The sequence below is a fragment of the Hippocampus comes genome, unplaced genomic scaffold (assembly GCF_001891065.2).
Source record: "Hippocampus comes isolate QL1 unplaced genomic scaffold, H_comes_QL1_v1.1 scaffold301, whole genome shotgun sequence".
In the NCBI taxonomy this organism is placed as follows: domain Eukaryota; kingdom Metazoa; phylum Chordata; class Actinopteri; order Syngnathiformes; family Syngnathidae; genus Hippocampus; species Hippocampus comes.
The window spans coordinates 334991-347280 of NW_017805928.1; the positions used below are offsets into that span (position 1 = coordinate 334991).

At 52.0% G+C, this 12290-nt stretch overlaps 2 protein-coding genes and 1 long non-coding RNA gene across 6 annotated transcripts in view; all 3 read right to left on the reverse strand.

The window, feature by feature from the left end:
- Window positions 1-610, reverse strand: part of esf1 (ESF1, nucleolar pre-rRNA processing protein, homolog (S. cerevisiae)) — a 6832-nt gene extending 6222 nt beyond the window's left edge. Inside the window, 1 exon segment of the mRNA XM_019889633.1 lies at window positions 456-610. The gene's annotated coding sequence lies outside the window, so the exon portion shown is untranslated.
- Window positions 611-1943: 1333 nt separating this feature from the next.
- Window positions 1944-12290, reverse strand: part of LOC109527664 (uncharacterized) — a 14711-nt gene continuing 4364 nt past the window's right edge. For both annotated transcript variants that reach the window (XM_019889697.1, XM_019889698.1), the window contains exons 4-5: window positions 2816-2876; window positions 1944-2169 (exon numbers count right to left, since the gene is read on the reverse strand). In XM_019889697.1, the coding sequence (XP_019745256.1) occupies window positions 2103-2169; window positions 2816-2876 (128 nt within the window). In that variant the 3' untranslated portion in view covers window positions 1944-2102. The remainder of the gene's footprint in view (window positions 2170-2815; window positions 2877-12290) is intronic.
- Window positions 5888-10286, reverse strand: LOC109527665 (uncharacterized). Of its 3 annotated transcripts, none has more exons than XR_002170563.1 (4): window positions 10205-10286; window positions 6428-6498; window positions 6170-6343; window positions 5888-6072 (listed from the first exon to the last, which is right to left on the reverse strand). It is a non-coding gene; the product is annotated as an uncharacterized LOC109527665 (long non-coding RNA). The 3 variants fall into 3 exon arrangements; XR_002170564.1 differs by having other exon boundaries at window positions 10267-10282; XR_002170565.1 differs by having other exon boundaries at window positions 10209-10223.

The window sequence follows — 12290 nt, forward strand, 5'->3', positions numbered from 1 at the left end:
GAGAGTCCTCGATTTTTTTTTTTTTTTTGAAAGGTCCAAAATTCGCGGAATCCCACACCCTCAAACGGGAAAGACTCTCTCGGGTTTGGGGCGGCCATCTTCCGGTGTGACCGAATCGATCCGCATCCATTTCCTGTTTGAAAACGTTTCTGCCCTGGCGATTTGAATCGAGGTCCCGTTTCTGATTCGAGCGGCGAACCCGAAGAGCCCAAAAAGGCTTTCATTGGACTTGCTCAAAAACCACCTCGTTGAGGTTTTTCTCACCGTGCCAGTGACTGGACGAGACTGTTGTTGTGGTGGTGGTTCGACACAAAATGGAGGCGAGCGAGGGAAGAAAGAAGCCAACAAAGACAACGGCAAAAAAAAAAAAAGCAAAAAACCGGCACTGGAAAGCAACCCAAAGAAATCGTCGACAACGAAACGGACCTGGATCGGATCAAAGTTGAAAGACTTACCGTCAAGGATTTCGGAGCGAGAAAGCTGGCGGACAAAACACAACGCGCTTCCCCAGCATGCAACGCGACGCGGCACTTCCGGACTGAGAGGACTACGGAAAGCAAAAAAGGCACAAAAAGGACAAATCGCGCCACTTCCCGCCTGAAAATCGGACACCGAACAACTCGAACGATGAGAGAAAACCAACGACTGTATTCATAACAAATCTTTGTCCATCTATCTATGCCAGCGACTTATGGGGACAGAAAAAAAAATAGCAAAAGGGAGCATCTCATAGATGGCACAAAGTAGGAAATGGACATATGAATCCTCTTTTGGTGAGAATATTCTTTGCTCGTGTGCTGTGCCATTTTTCGAATTTAAAAAAAAAAAAAAATTGTGCCATGGCCCAATAAGGGTTGGCCACCACCGCATTTCCTTCCATTGAAGTGAAGGACGATTAAAAAGCCATCTACGAACGCATACAGTTTGAGAGCGATTTTTTTTTTTTTTTTCAAAACACAACTAACTGGCAAAACTTAGACATAGATTTAAGTCAGTGATGGGGAACATAAATGCTGGGGCGGGCACTTGTTTTCATCACAACTATTGGGAGGCGGGTGGGGGGGGGGGGGCATTGGACCACACACACACGCTTTCTAACCAAATGCAGGACCAAAATAATAACTTTCAATATCAATACGTGAATACATGCGTGATATCAAATCAATTCCTCAAACTGCTGAAAAACATCTCCAGATCGAAGGCCTGCACGCACCAAGCGGAGGAACTCATCCACGCTTTAACCTGCGGTGAGACTTGATGACCAAAACAGTCTTCCGACTGGACTCTCTCAAAAGAGGCGCGGCTCATTCCGAACGCTGAAGTCGGTCGGGCTCTGAGGTCAGCAGACCGAGCCTAGCGGGACTGACGTTCGGACGCCAAAATGGCACGTGGGCTGTCACTTCATATGGCGCTTTTCCACTCTTAGCGTTTGACACCTCGTTTTTACCGACGGATGACGGAGCAATCAGGAGCGACCGGGGTCAGGATCGCATTGAAGGGCGCTTCAACAAGACCAGGGATCGACCCCCACCGACCTCTGGGCCGGGAGACGACCAACTCGACCACGAAGCCGTGCCTCCTCCATGCCCAAGACGCTTTGCACATCGTTGTGAGAACTCGTCGACGTGACGGACGTCCCCGCGGAAAAGAAAATCATTCAGTGGCGGCAACGATTAGTCAGCTATGTAGCCGCTCGAGTACAACAACAAGCCAAGACAAAAGAAAGGAGCGCCGGCCTTGCCGTGTCTGTCTGGGTGTGCGGTGGCGGGAGTGTTTGGAGCGAAGGACGCGCGAATGTCGACATGTTTGTACGCGGAGCGTGAGCGCGCATACCTTCTGTCTGGTGTCTCGGTCCGAAACACCCGACTTCCGGACAGCACTCGAATGGGTATCGGTACAGCCTCCGGGATGTCGTTGGCGATTCGAGAGAAAGAAAAGCACTCCATTGGTGGGAATCTGCCGTGCATTTTTATTGAGGAAGCACGCGGAAGGAAAGGAACGAGACCGCAAAAAATCCAGTCCGCCTCAGCACGCCCCCGGCCAAAGACGCTCGCTCGTTGGTGTTTATGCAGCGTCAAGCTAGCAAAAAGGTGCCGCGTTGTTCAATTGCAGCCATCAAAGTAGTTGCTGACCTGGAAACACTCGCTGCTGGCCGTCCGGAATAAATTCCTGTTGGTTGGACAAGAGCAAAAAAAATTCTTCAACGGCAAATACTTCACGCGGACAAAAGTTTCTGGACGCAGCACTTCGAGTCCGTCGAGCCACCGGAGCTTGGATTGCTTTGGAGGGTGGTCGCGGGGGTGGGGGGTACCGGAGCCTATCCCGGCCGTCTTGGGGCAGTAGGCGGGGGACACCCTGAACCGGTTACCAGCCAGTCGCATGGCACACACAGAAGAACAACCATCCGTGCTCACACTCACACTGGGGGACGATTTTTGAGCGTTCAGTCAGCCTGTCGTGCACGTTTTGGGAACGTGTGGGAGGAAACCGGCGGACCCGGAGAAAACCCACGCAGGCCCGGGGAAAACATGCAAACTCCACACCGGGAGTAAATAATATCGAAAGGAGGTCGTGACCTGCCATCGTGATTTTAAAATGTCACCACATGAACCGCCGTTGGCGCACACAGTCGGATGCAGAAGCTTTCTTTGGCAGCCAACAACCATCAAGCCGTTTTTTTCTTTTTTTAACTCCGTGTCTTCACTTTTGACTTCCTGTCGGCTTTCCAATACTTGAGTCCTAATATCGTCTGTTCTTAAATCCGCATCGAGTATGATGCATCGCGAAATGAAGAGCGGGCATGGCGGTCACTTACATCCAGGACTGAGTTTTCACAAAGCAGTCCACGTCATTGGTAATGTCGTCATCGATGAACGCTGGAAGGGGAAGAGCAAAGCTTGTTGAATGCGCAGAAACACGCGGTTGACGCGTGGCGACCGATCGGCGAATCACCTTTTGCGAAACGACCCGTATGGGAAATTTGCTGACGGACTTTGCATCCGCCTGCCGAACACCGTGACGGACTCTTGCTGTCATTCGTCAGAAAGGAGCCCAAACGCCCCTCTCGTTTGAAGGCGGCATATTAGTGGTGGAGTCGCGAGCGACGGCCCCGGCCCGCCACGCGACAGAACAACCACGGGACGACAGAAGATTCTTTCCTTGTGGGGTTGACGCCGCGTCACGATCCCAATTAAAAGCCCGGGAAGAGGCCAGCTGGTCGCACCGATGCGGCAAATTCTTTTCCTCCGGTGCACCAACACGGAAGGAGGCTGCACCCAATCTTTTGCCTGCCTCGTATTTTTATCTTTGTGTTTTGGGAGACAAAATTGCAGTTCTTTGAATGGACCACTCACGCTAGTCTTTGCAACTGCAAAGTTGTGGAGAGGAACACTGTTGATATCTGACCCACGCACATGCACATGCACATGCACATGCGCGCAGAAGATCCGCCCTCGCACGGAAGACCGGTCGTACCGGTGCAACCTCTTCCTATTTTGAGGCGCAGCGTTGAGAAATTTGAGGACCCAAATTCGCCGCACTCCCGAGCCACCATTTGGGATTTGAACTGGCGCGGCACCCAAACCTTCCCTGTCCCCTGAGTTGCTTCACCGCGCGGGGACGAATGTTTTTGCGGAAGCTGAGGGCCAACCAGCCAGCCATCGGGCGACCCGGCCGGCAGGGTGGCTCCGAGACCTCGACGTCTCTCAGGGCCGCCTCGGCGCTATCGAGATATGAATTTATTATTAATATCTCTATTTTATGATGAATAACGTCAGTCAAAGCTCTGGGCGCATTCAGTTCGTTTTCTCGTGGTTCTCCAGGGTCGGCTCTCAAGGGCAGCAGCCTGAGCAAAGAAGGCCAGACATCACTCTCTCAAGCCACCTTTTCGAGGGGGGTCCGGAGGAGCTTTTCCCCGCGGCCTCCTCCTGGCGGTATGTGTCCAGAGCACCCCACCGGGGAAGTATCAGGGAGGCATCCTAGCACTTGTTGTGACTCCTCTCGATGAGGAGGAGCAGCGGGTCGACTCTGAGGCGCTCCCAGGTGACCGCATTTGTCACCCTCTCTATCTGGCCCACCGCATACCGAGCGCCGCTGCTGTAAGTGGCTGATGTGTGGGCTTCCACATCTCGTTTTCAAAAGAGACCACCTGGCGGTCACGGGCTTTTCTGGCATTTAAAATGCTTCTTGCTGGTCAAGCGCAAGGAAGAACCACTTCAATCACATTTGGCCGAGTCACTCGGTGAGCAGCGGCCTTTACTATTTGTCGGGTGTCAATGTAAAGTAGACGAGATGACTCACCGCTGCAGGATGTAATGCAGAAGTTGTCCGTCCAAGGATCACTTGAAAAGCAGAATTTTTTGTCAGACAGCTGGAAGACTCCGTAATAAGTGGGGGAAGACCGCGGATTTGCCATGGCCGCCTCGGGGACCTGGCGTCGCCGCCGGCGTGCGCCTCCTGTGGCCTCCTCTTCTGAGGTCCACAATCCATCTACGTGTCTCTTCAGTGCCTCTATCTCGACCTGCCGTTCTATCTGGACGACCTCCGCATCAGGAAATTGTATTGAGCTGTTTACAGGCACAGTTGTGCTGTTTGTTGGTGCCGATGGGGCTGTTGTGGCGTTGGTCGATGCTGGAGGTGCAGGGGCTGTTGTGGTGGTAGTTGTTTCTTGAGGTGCGGGGGCTGTTGTGGTGGTAGTTGTTTCTTGAGGTGCAGGGGCTGTTGTGGAGTTGGTAGGTGCTGGAGGTGCAGGGGCTGCTGTGGTGGTAGTTGTTTCTTGAGGTGCAGGGGCTGCTGTCGTGTTGGTAGATTCTTGAGGTGCAGGGGCTGTTGTGGTGGGAGTTGTTTCTTGAGGTGCAGGGGCTGCTGTCGTGTTGGTAGATTCTTGAGGTGCAGGGGCTGTTGTGGTGGGAGTTGTTTCTTGAGGTGCAGGGGCTGCTGTCGTGTTGGTAGATTCTTGAGGTGCAGGGGCTGTTGTGGTGGGAGTTGTTTCTTGAGGTGCAGGGGCTGCTGTCGTGTTGGTAGATTCTTGAGGTGCAGGGGCTGTTGTGGTGGGAGTTGTTTCTTGAGGTGCAGGGGCTGCTGTCGTGTTGGTAGATTCTTGAGGTGCAGGGGCTGTTGTGGTGGGAGTTGTTTCTTGAGGTGCAGGGGCTGCTGTCGTGTTGGTAGATTCTTGAGGTGCAGGGGCTGTTGTGGTGGGAGTTGTTTCTTGAGGTGCAGGGGCTGCTGTCGTGTTGGTAGATTCTTGAGGTGCAGGGGCTGTTGTGGTGGGAGTTGTTTCTTGAGGTGCAGGGGCTGCTGTCGTGTTGGTAGATTCTTGAGGTGCAGGGGCTGTTGTGGTGGGAGTTGTTTCTTGAGGTGCAGGGGCTGCTGTCGTGTTGGTAGATTCTTGAGGTGCAGGGGCTGTTGTGGTGGGAGTTGTTTCTTGAGGTGCAGGGGCTGCTGTCGTGTTGGTAGATTCTTGAGGTGCAGGGGCTGTTGTGGTGGGAGTTGTTTCTTGAGGTGCAGGGGCTGCTGTCGTGTTGGTAGATTCTTGAGGTGCAGGGGCTGTTGTGGTGGGAGTTGTTTCTTGAGGTGCAGGGGCTGCTGTCGTGTTGGTAGATTCTTGAGGTGCAGGGGCTGTTGTGGTGGGAGTTGTTTCTTGAGGTGCAGGGGCTGCTGTCGTGTTGGTAGATTCTTGAGGTGCAGGGGCTGTTGTGGTGGGAGTTGTTTCTTGAGGTGCAGGGGCTGCTGTCGTGTTGGTAGATTCTTGAGGTGCAGGGGCTGTTGTGGTGGGAGTTGTTTCTTGAGGTGCAGGGGCTGCTGTCGTGTTGGTAGATTCTTGAGGTGCAGGGGCTGTTGTGGTGGGAGTTGTTTCTTGAGGTGCAGGGGCTGCTGTCGTGTTGGTAGATTCTTGAGGTGCAGGGGCTGTTGTGGTGGTAGTTGTTTCTTGAGCTGCAGGGGCTCTTGTGGTGTTGGTCGATGCTGCAGGTGCAGGGGCTTTTGTGGTGGTGGTTGTCGAGTCAGGGGAGACCAGCATGGTCGTCCTGACCATGCTGGTGTTCAGATTTGACATTCGCTCCAATTCACATATTACTGCAAAGCATGAAGACAACGTTATCCGAAGCATATGTTTGTGTCCAAACTTTGTTTGTTTTCAAAGCTGTGGGTAGCAATTGATGAGATTTCTCACCGACTGACAAGAGACTCTCTTTGAACCTTTCGAGGCCAACAGGTAGCTTGATGGCCTCTTCGAGTCTACTCTTGAGTTCACATCTGGTGATCATGCGGCTCTGGGACAGGCTTGGCACCAGAACCGCCAGGACCAGCAGCAGCATCATCCACTTTAACCTCATGTCAGGACTGGCTAGGAGAACAAAATAAAAGGGTCCGAAATGAAAGAGTGCCGAGAATTGCGAAAAATATGCTTGACGAAAACAAAGCAACCAACCAGTTTACGCTCATCCAGTGACCGGAAGGATTTGAGGATCAGAAAGTGAGGGGAACCTCCTGGACCCCAGCCTGGGTGAGGAAATGGCCGGTGAGTGTCTGGCTTAATTCATTCATGTGGTCCAGACAAACGTCACGGAGTCGTGGGCCGCCGCCGCAGAGAGACGTGAACCCCAATGAAGACTCGAAACGGTGACGACATCGACGCTAGCGTTGTCACCGAATTGTACTTGATGTGTCAACCAATGGAGCCCCAAACGAGGAGCCGGCTGACGTCCGGTCGGCATGGAATGGAGGAGTTATGGAGAGGCGTGACAGCCGACATGAAAAGGAAGTAAGATCAAGCAAGAGAGAGGGCTACATCTCTCGATCTTTCCTTCCGTACGCGGATTACTGGGCAACGGGTGAACAAACGGCTGCCGGAAACTGCAGCTGTTTGTTGACATTCGAGTTTGCGCTTCCCCCGGCCACAGCGCGCTCGGACACAATTTCAACATCCCGCCACACTCCTGCCGGTCACTGGAGACTCGGGTCACGGTCCTCTCTCTGATCGAGAAACATCTCCACACAACACGTAGACCGCGCAACAACAGGGCGCCCGCGGAGCGCTTCGAGGACACTGCAGCCGCGTGTCCGGCGGCGGTCATGAACCGGGGGCCCCCCGCGGTGGCCATCCTTAGCACTGGGGACGGCTGCCCGAAACTCCAAGCGGGTCCCTTTTCTCGGTATCGCAGCTCTGGCCGCCTCCCGCCAAGAAGGGCCGCTCCCACACACCCAATCAAATGTGCTCAATACGAGTGGAGATGAATAGTCACTGGGGGTTGAAGACCCCTCCCCCCCCCCCGGTCCCGCACCCAGCGGTTGCAGTCCAGAGATTGCCCTTTGCAATTCTCCCCTCATCACCTTGGCCGCTCAGACGTCATTCTGGTCTTCCGGGGAGTCGCAAATCATCGGAGCACCGGCGCGCGTGTGACGTAAGACCGGCGGGGGAAGAACCCGGAAGAGAAGGCGGCGCTATAGTTAGGGCAAGTGTGTGTGTGTGTGTGTGTGGGGGGGGGGGGCCCTCATCACCTTGGCCGCTCAGACGTCATTCTGGTCTTCCGGGGAGTCGCAAATCATCGGAGCACCGGCGCGCGTGTGACGTAAGACCGGCGGGGGAAGAACCCGGAAGAGAAGGCGGCGCTATAGTTAGGGCAAGTGTGTGTGTGTGTGTGTGTGTGTGGGGGGGGGGGGGGGGGTTCGCCCGTCACCGGACCGGGAGTTGCGTCACGGTGACGTCAAAGGTTCCGGTGTCCAAAGTCGCCCGCACCTTCCGTCCCTATCTTTCGGCTTCTACGAAAGGTGCCGATCGGAGATCCCCAAAAGCTCATACGGACAAACGAGCACATAAAACGTCGTATCTGCTAAAGACCGAAGTGACTTATTTTTTTCCTCGGGAGTCTGCCGTTTTTAGTGTTCGCATTATTCCATCGAAACGCAATTTTCTTCAAATTGGACTTTCACTGTTCATAGGATGCCGTGGGGTTTTATTTTCCACCAATGCTCATTTGCGACCGAACTGAAAAGGTGCTCTCCTTGTGACAATGGCACCGGAAGTGCAGAATGGGAAAGAAAAAAAAAAAAAAAGTGCAATCAATTCAGGTGGAATCGTATCGTTTTTTTTTTGTCAAACGTTGACCCATCGGATGCTCATCGCCATCCGATTGGAGAACAGGGGCCAATATTATTTGCACCAAAGATCACAATAACTTCCTATTGTTTACCATCCGCCGAAACTTGCTATTTGAAGCTGTGGTCACAACATGACGCGAGATTCTAGTTAAGGTAAGCAGTTTTAAACTAAAAAGAATACATTTTCTGGAGTTAGAAGCAGAACTTTTCAAACCATAAAGAACTAATTCGCTGCCGTCAAAACGATTAGCGATTTGTGGTGCAAATTCGAGAATGACTGTATGTATTGCTGATGATGGCGATCAAGAGAGAATGGAAGGTCTACCTGAACCACCATCTTCCAAATAGAGGTCTCTGGCAACCAAGACGGAGTCCAACATGGACTCAAATAGCAAAAAGTAACCCTGCGAAAGAAAAAAAAAAAACCCATTAGGAGTTAAATACATGTCACATTCTGATATAACCAAAGGTCTAACATTGTTTATACACAAAAAAGGCTAAAACCATTTGTGTGTCAATGTAAAGGCACAAACCTATGATACAAAGTATACATATGATGGAATTTGGCGATGCAAATACAGCATAATCCAATTAGTTTCATTTGTACTACGTAATAATGAAAACCTGAATTCATGACCATGAAAGGTGGAACATCTCTTCACGCTCTCCGGCAAAGCATCCAAATTTGACCCCGAGACGAAGTACAGTTCTGCTCCAGCAGATCATAAATTAAGCGCGGAATTATTTCATTCATGCCGAAATTGCGTTTTGTCAACCTCATGTCGGTTTTCTGCAGAGGATCCTGAAGGATATCCTCTTTGATTATTTGATTCGCACCTCTGGAATTTCTTCCTTTCACGTACAGTGATGAGCAATAACTGCTTACTATTCTCACCCATTAATCTATTGTTTTTATGCACATTTCTAAATTTGAAATACCTGATTTTTAAAAACTTTTTCCCCCCTCATTATTTTCGAAGAAATGCAATTAACTAGATGAACTTGTTCAGTGAAAATTTGCTAAGGCAGCACAATTTTTTTTTTTTCTTCATTATTCTTAATAACTGGCAGGGCTTTGTGTTTTCCAGATTTGGTGTTAGTGGACCATCAATAATGGTGAGAATTACATGCATTGGACTGTTCCTCTTTTATGACGCCAAGGTAAGGTGAGGGCCAGGACGAAGGCGGCGCTATAGTTAGGGCAAGTGTGTGTGTGTGTGTGTGTGGGGGGGGGGGGCGTTTAGCCCGACCCCCACCGCGAGTGCCAGAGAAAAGTGTTTGCTGGGAAAATGGGACCGTAGAAGAAACAACCACGAAGACGTCCGTTGAATTCGTCTGCGGTGGAAGTCACCGGACCGGGAGTTGCGTCACGGTGACGTCAAAGGTTCCGGTGTCCAAAGTCGCCCGCACCTTCCGTCCCTATCTTTCGGCTTCTACGAAAGGTGCCGATCGGAGATCCCCAAGCTCATACGGACAAACGAGCACATAAAACGTCGTATCTGCTAAAGACCGAAGTGACTTATTTTTTTCCTCGGGAGTCTGCCGTTTTTAGTGTTCGCATTATTCCATCGAAACGCAATTTTCTTCAAATTGGACTTTCACTGTTCATAGGATGCCGTGGGGTTTTATTTTCCACCAATGCTCATTTGCGACCGAACTGAAAAGGTGCTCTCCTTGTGACAATGGCACCGGAAGTGCAGAATGGGAAAGAAAAAAAAAAAAAAAGTGCAATCAATTCAGGTGGAATCGTATCGTTTTTTTTTTGTCAAACGTTGACCCATCGGATGCTCATCGCCATCCGATTGGAGAACAGGGGCCAATATTATTTGCACCAAAGATCACAATACCTTCCTATTGTTTACACATGAAAAAAAAAAAAAAAAAAAAACGCATCGCGAGCGTCGATGCCGCACGTGTGGTGGGGGGAAAAAAAATAAAATAAAATAAAATAAAAAATTGGCCGTGACCAGTCCAGAAGCAACAAGGCGCAGTCAGCAGCGAGGCCGGCGGCGTGCGAATCGGACCCGAGGACTCACCGAGCGATCAATGTAACCGGTGAGTAGACTGCCCCCCCCCCCGCCCCCGACACACACACACACACTCTCACCCACGCCGAGGCTCCCGAGCAGGACGACAACGACGACCCGAAGAAAACAGACAAATTCTCACCAAGTCGCAGTGTCGCTTGTGTCACGGCAGCCTTGTTTGTGTCTCTTTCACTTGCAGTCTATTTGTGTGTTGGGACAGTGATTGTCGACAAACCTGTTTGTATTTTTGCACTTTCTACATCCTTATTCGTCATTTCCCGCCCCCCCACACCGCTCTCTTGGACCGCAGTCAAAAGTGCGTGCCTGTGGCGTCTCCGCGAGGGCCCGGAACAAAGTCGCGAGCGGCACGCAGGTGACGTAGCCAAGCGTCACCTGCTGTGTGCCAGACCTTCAAAAGCCGTTTCAAATGAGTTTCGTGCACCGCCAAAAAGTAGGGCCACACAGCCGCGCCGTATTTGTTCGCAGAGTGAAACGGTGGCCCAAGAACATTGGATGTGTCCCGTTGTGGGGCCGCTGTACGCGAGCAGACAAAAAATAAAGACAACCGAAATAAGGACCCGTGTCGGTTTTTCCTTCTGGCTGTCCGCGACGCAAGCCTGAACGAGGTCAGCGACGCCATTTTGGCTCCCGGCCCACCTGTTGAGAATCGCCGCTGCGGGTGCCCGATTGGGTTTTGGCTCATTCTGGCTCCCGTTGGTTTTTTTTTTTTTTTTCGTTGTTGTTGTCGTCACGGAGTTAATTCTGCACGCGATCCTTGGTCAGTGACTCGGTTCGACGTGAAGTTGATCGATTCGGCACGAGGCGTGCGTCCGCCGAGTCCAGATTTTCCTCGCGCCCAACGAAGGGAGCAACACCAGTTATTGATTTTTTTTTTTTCAACGTGCGGCCACACGCTCAAATTCATTTCCTGCTCCGAGTCATCCGAAAATGGCACGGCGCGGAGGGTTGCGGAAGGGAAAAAAAAAAAAACATTTTAATTTGATGCGCGCAACAAAAGCATTCTCCGGCAAGGTGTGTTCCTTCTCGACTTCCTCAATGACAGCCACCTGTGTTTCTTTTTCCATTTCTCTATTGTCAAACGTCAGTCAAAAAGTTTCCAAACGAGGGTGTCAATGGTCAGGGACTTTATTGATTCATTGTGATTCGTTCAACAGGCTTACAACGGTTCGGCGAAGGCATCGTTGCCGACGTGGTCAAAAGCATGGCCGCAGGTGGCGCCGGTATGAAAAAAAAAAAAAACAAAACGGAAATCAATCATTGGATATGAGTGAGCCGAGAGAGGGGCGATCAAAAGTGAGAGTTGGTTTCTTCGGAAGGGGGGGGGGCAGACAGGGCAGCGGAGCGGCAGCTCAGTTGCACTGGCCAAAGAAGTCGACAGTTTGGTAGCACCGAGGCGCCACCGTCCTCAGCGTGTACCTGGCGGGGGGGGGGGAGAAAACAGCGAGAGGGGCTTAGCGGGACGGAACGGAGCAGAGGCACAAAACACTTCCCACACTTCTCAACTCAACTCAAGCGCATTTCTCGGGTACTTTTTTATAAGAGGGCCTGCCAGGCAAGAGGCGGCATTCGGGACCCACTGGAGACACTCGATGGAGGACTGGCTGACTCCAAAATCAAGTGCGCTACGATTTCAGACCAGGGGGTTCTGGACTGTTGGCTTCAGACCAGGGAGCCAGGGGGGTCCGAGTCAGCGGGATGGGATGGACTAAACGCGGGGGCGGGGTGGGGGGGGCGGGGCTGGAGCCCTGTCAGAAATCCGCGTAGCCCCAGGTAAGCCCCTGCAGCGTTTGACTTGGTGTCCGAGCAAAAACTTTTTCTCATTCTTTCGAAAGCGCCACGTGAGCTGACGGGGGAACTGAGTGGAAGCTTTGTTGACACGGTTGCTCAGCTTTCTTTTTCGACGCTAATGAACACGACGAGGACGATGACCGTACGTAACGCGTCGCATCTGGTGATGACGACGACGACGAAAGGGCAAATCGACTCTTGCGAAATGCCCCCACCCGCGTCAGCAAACCGGCGAGACTTTGGAATGAATTTGCTCTAATTGTTCCGTCTCAAAATGCGGTCGGTCGAGTTCCGCGTGCTCGCTGGCGAAGCGCCGCGCGGAGCGGACTCGACGCACTAGCGCCGCCGCGCGCCTTC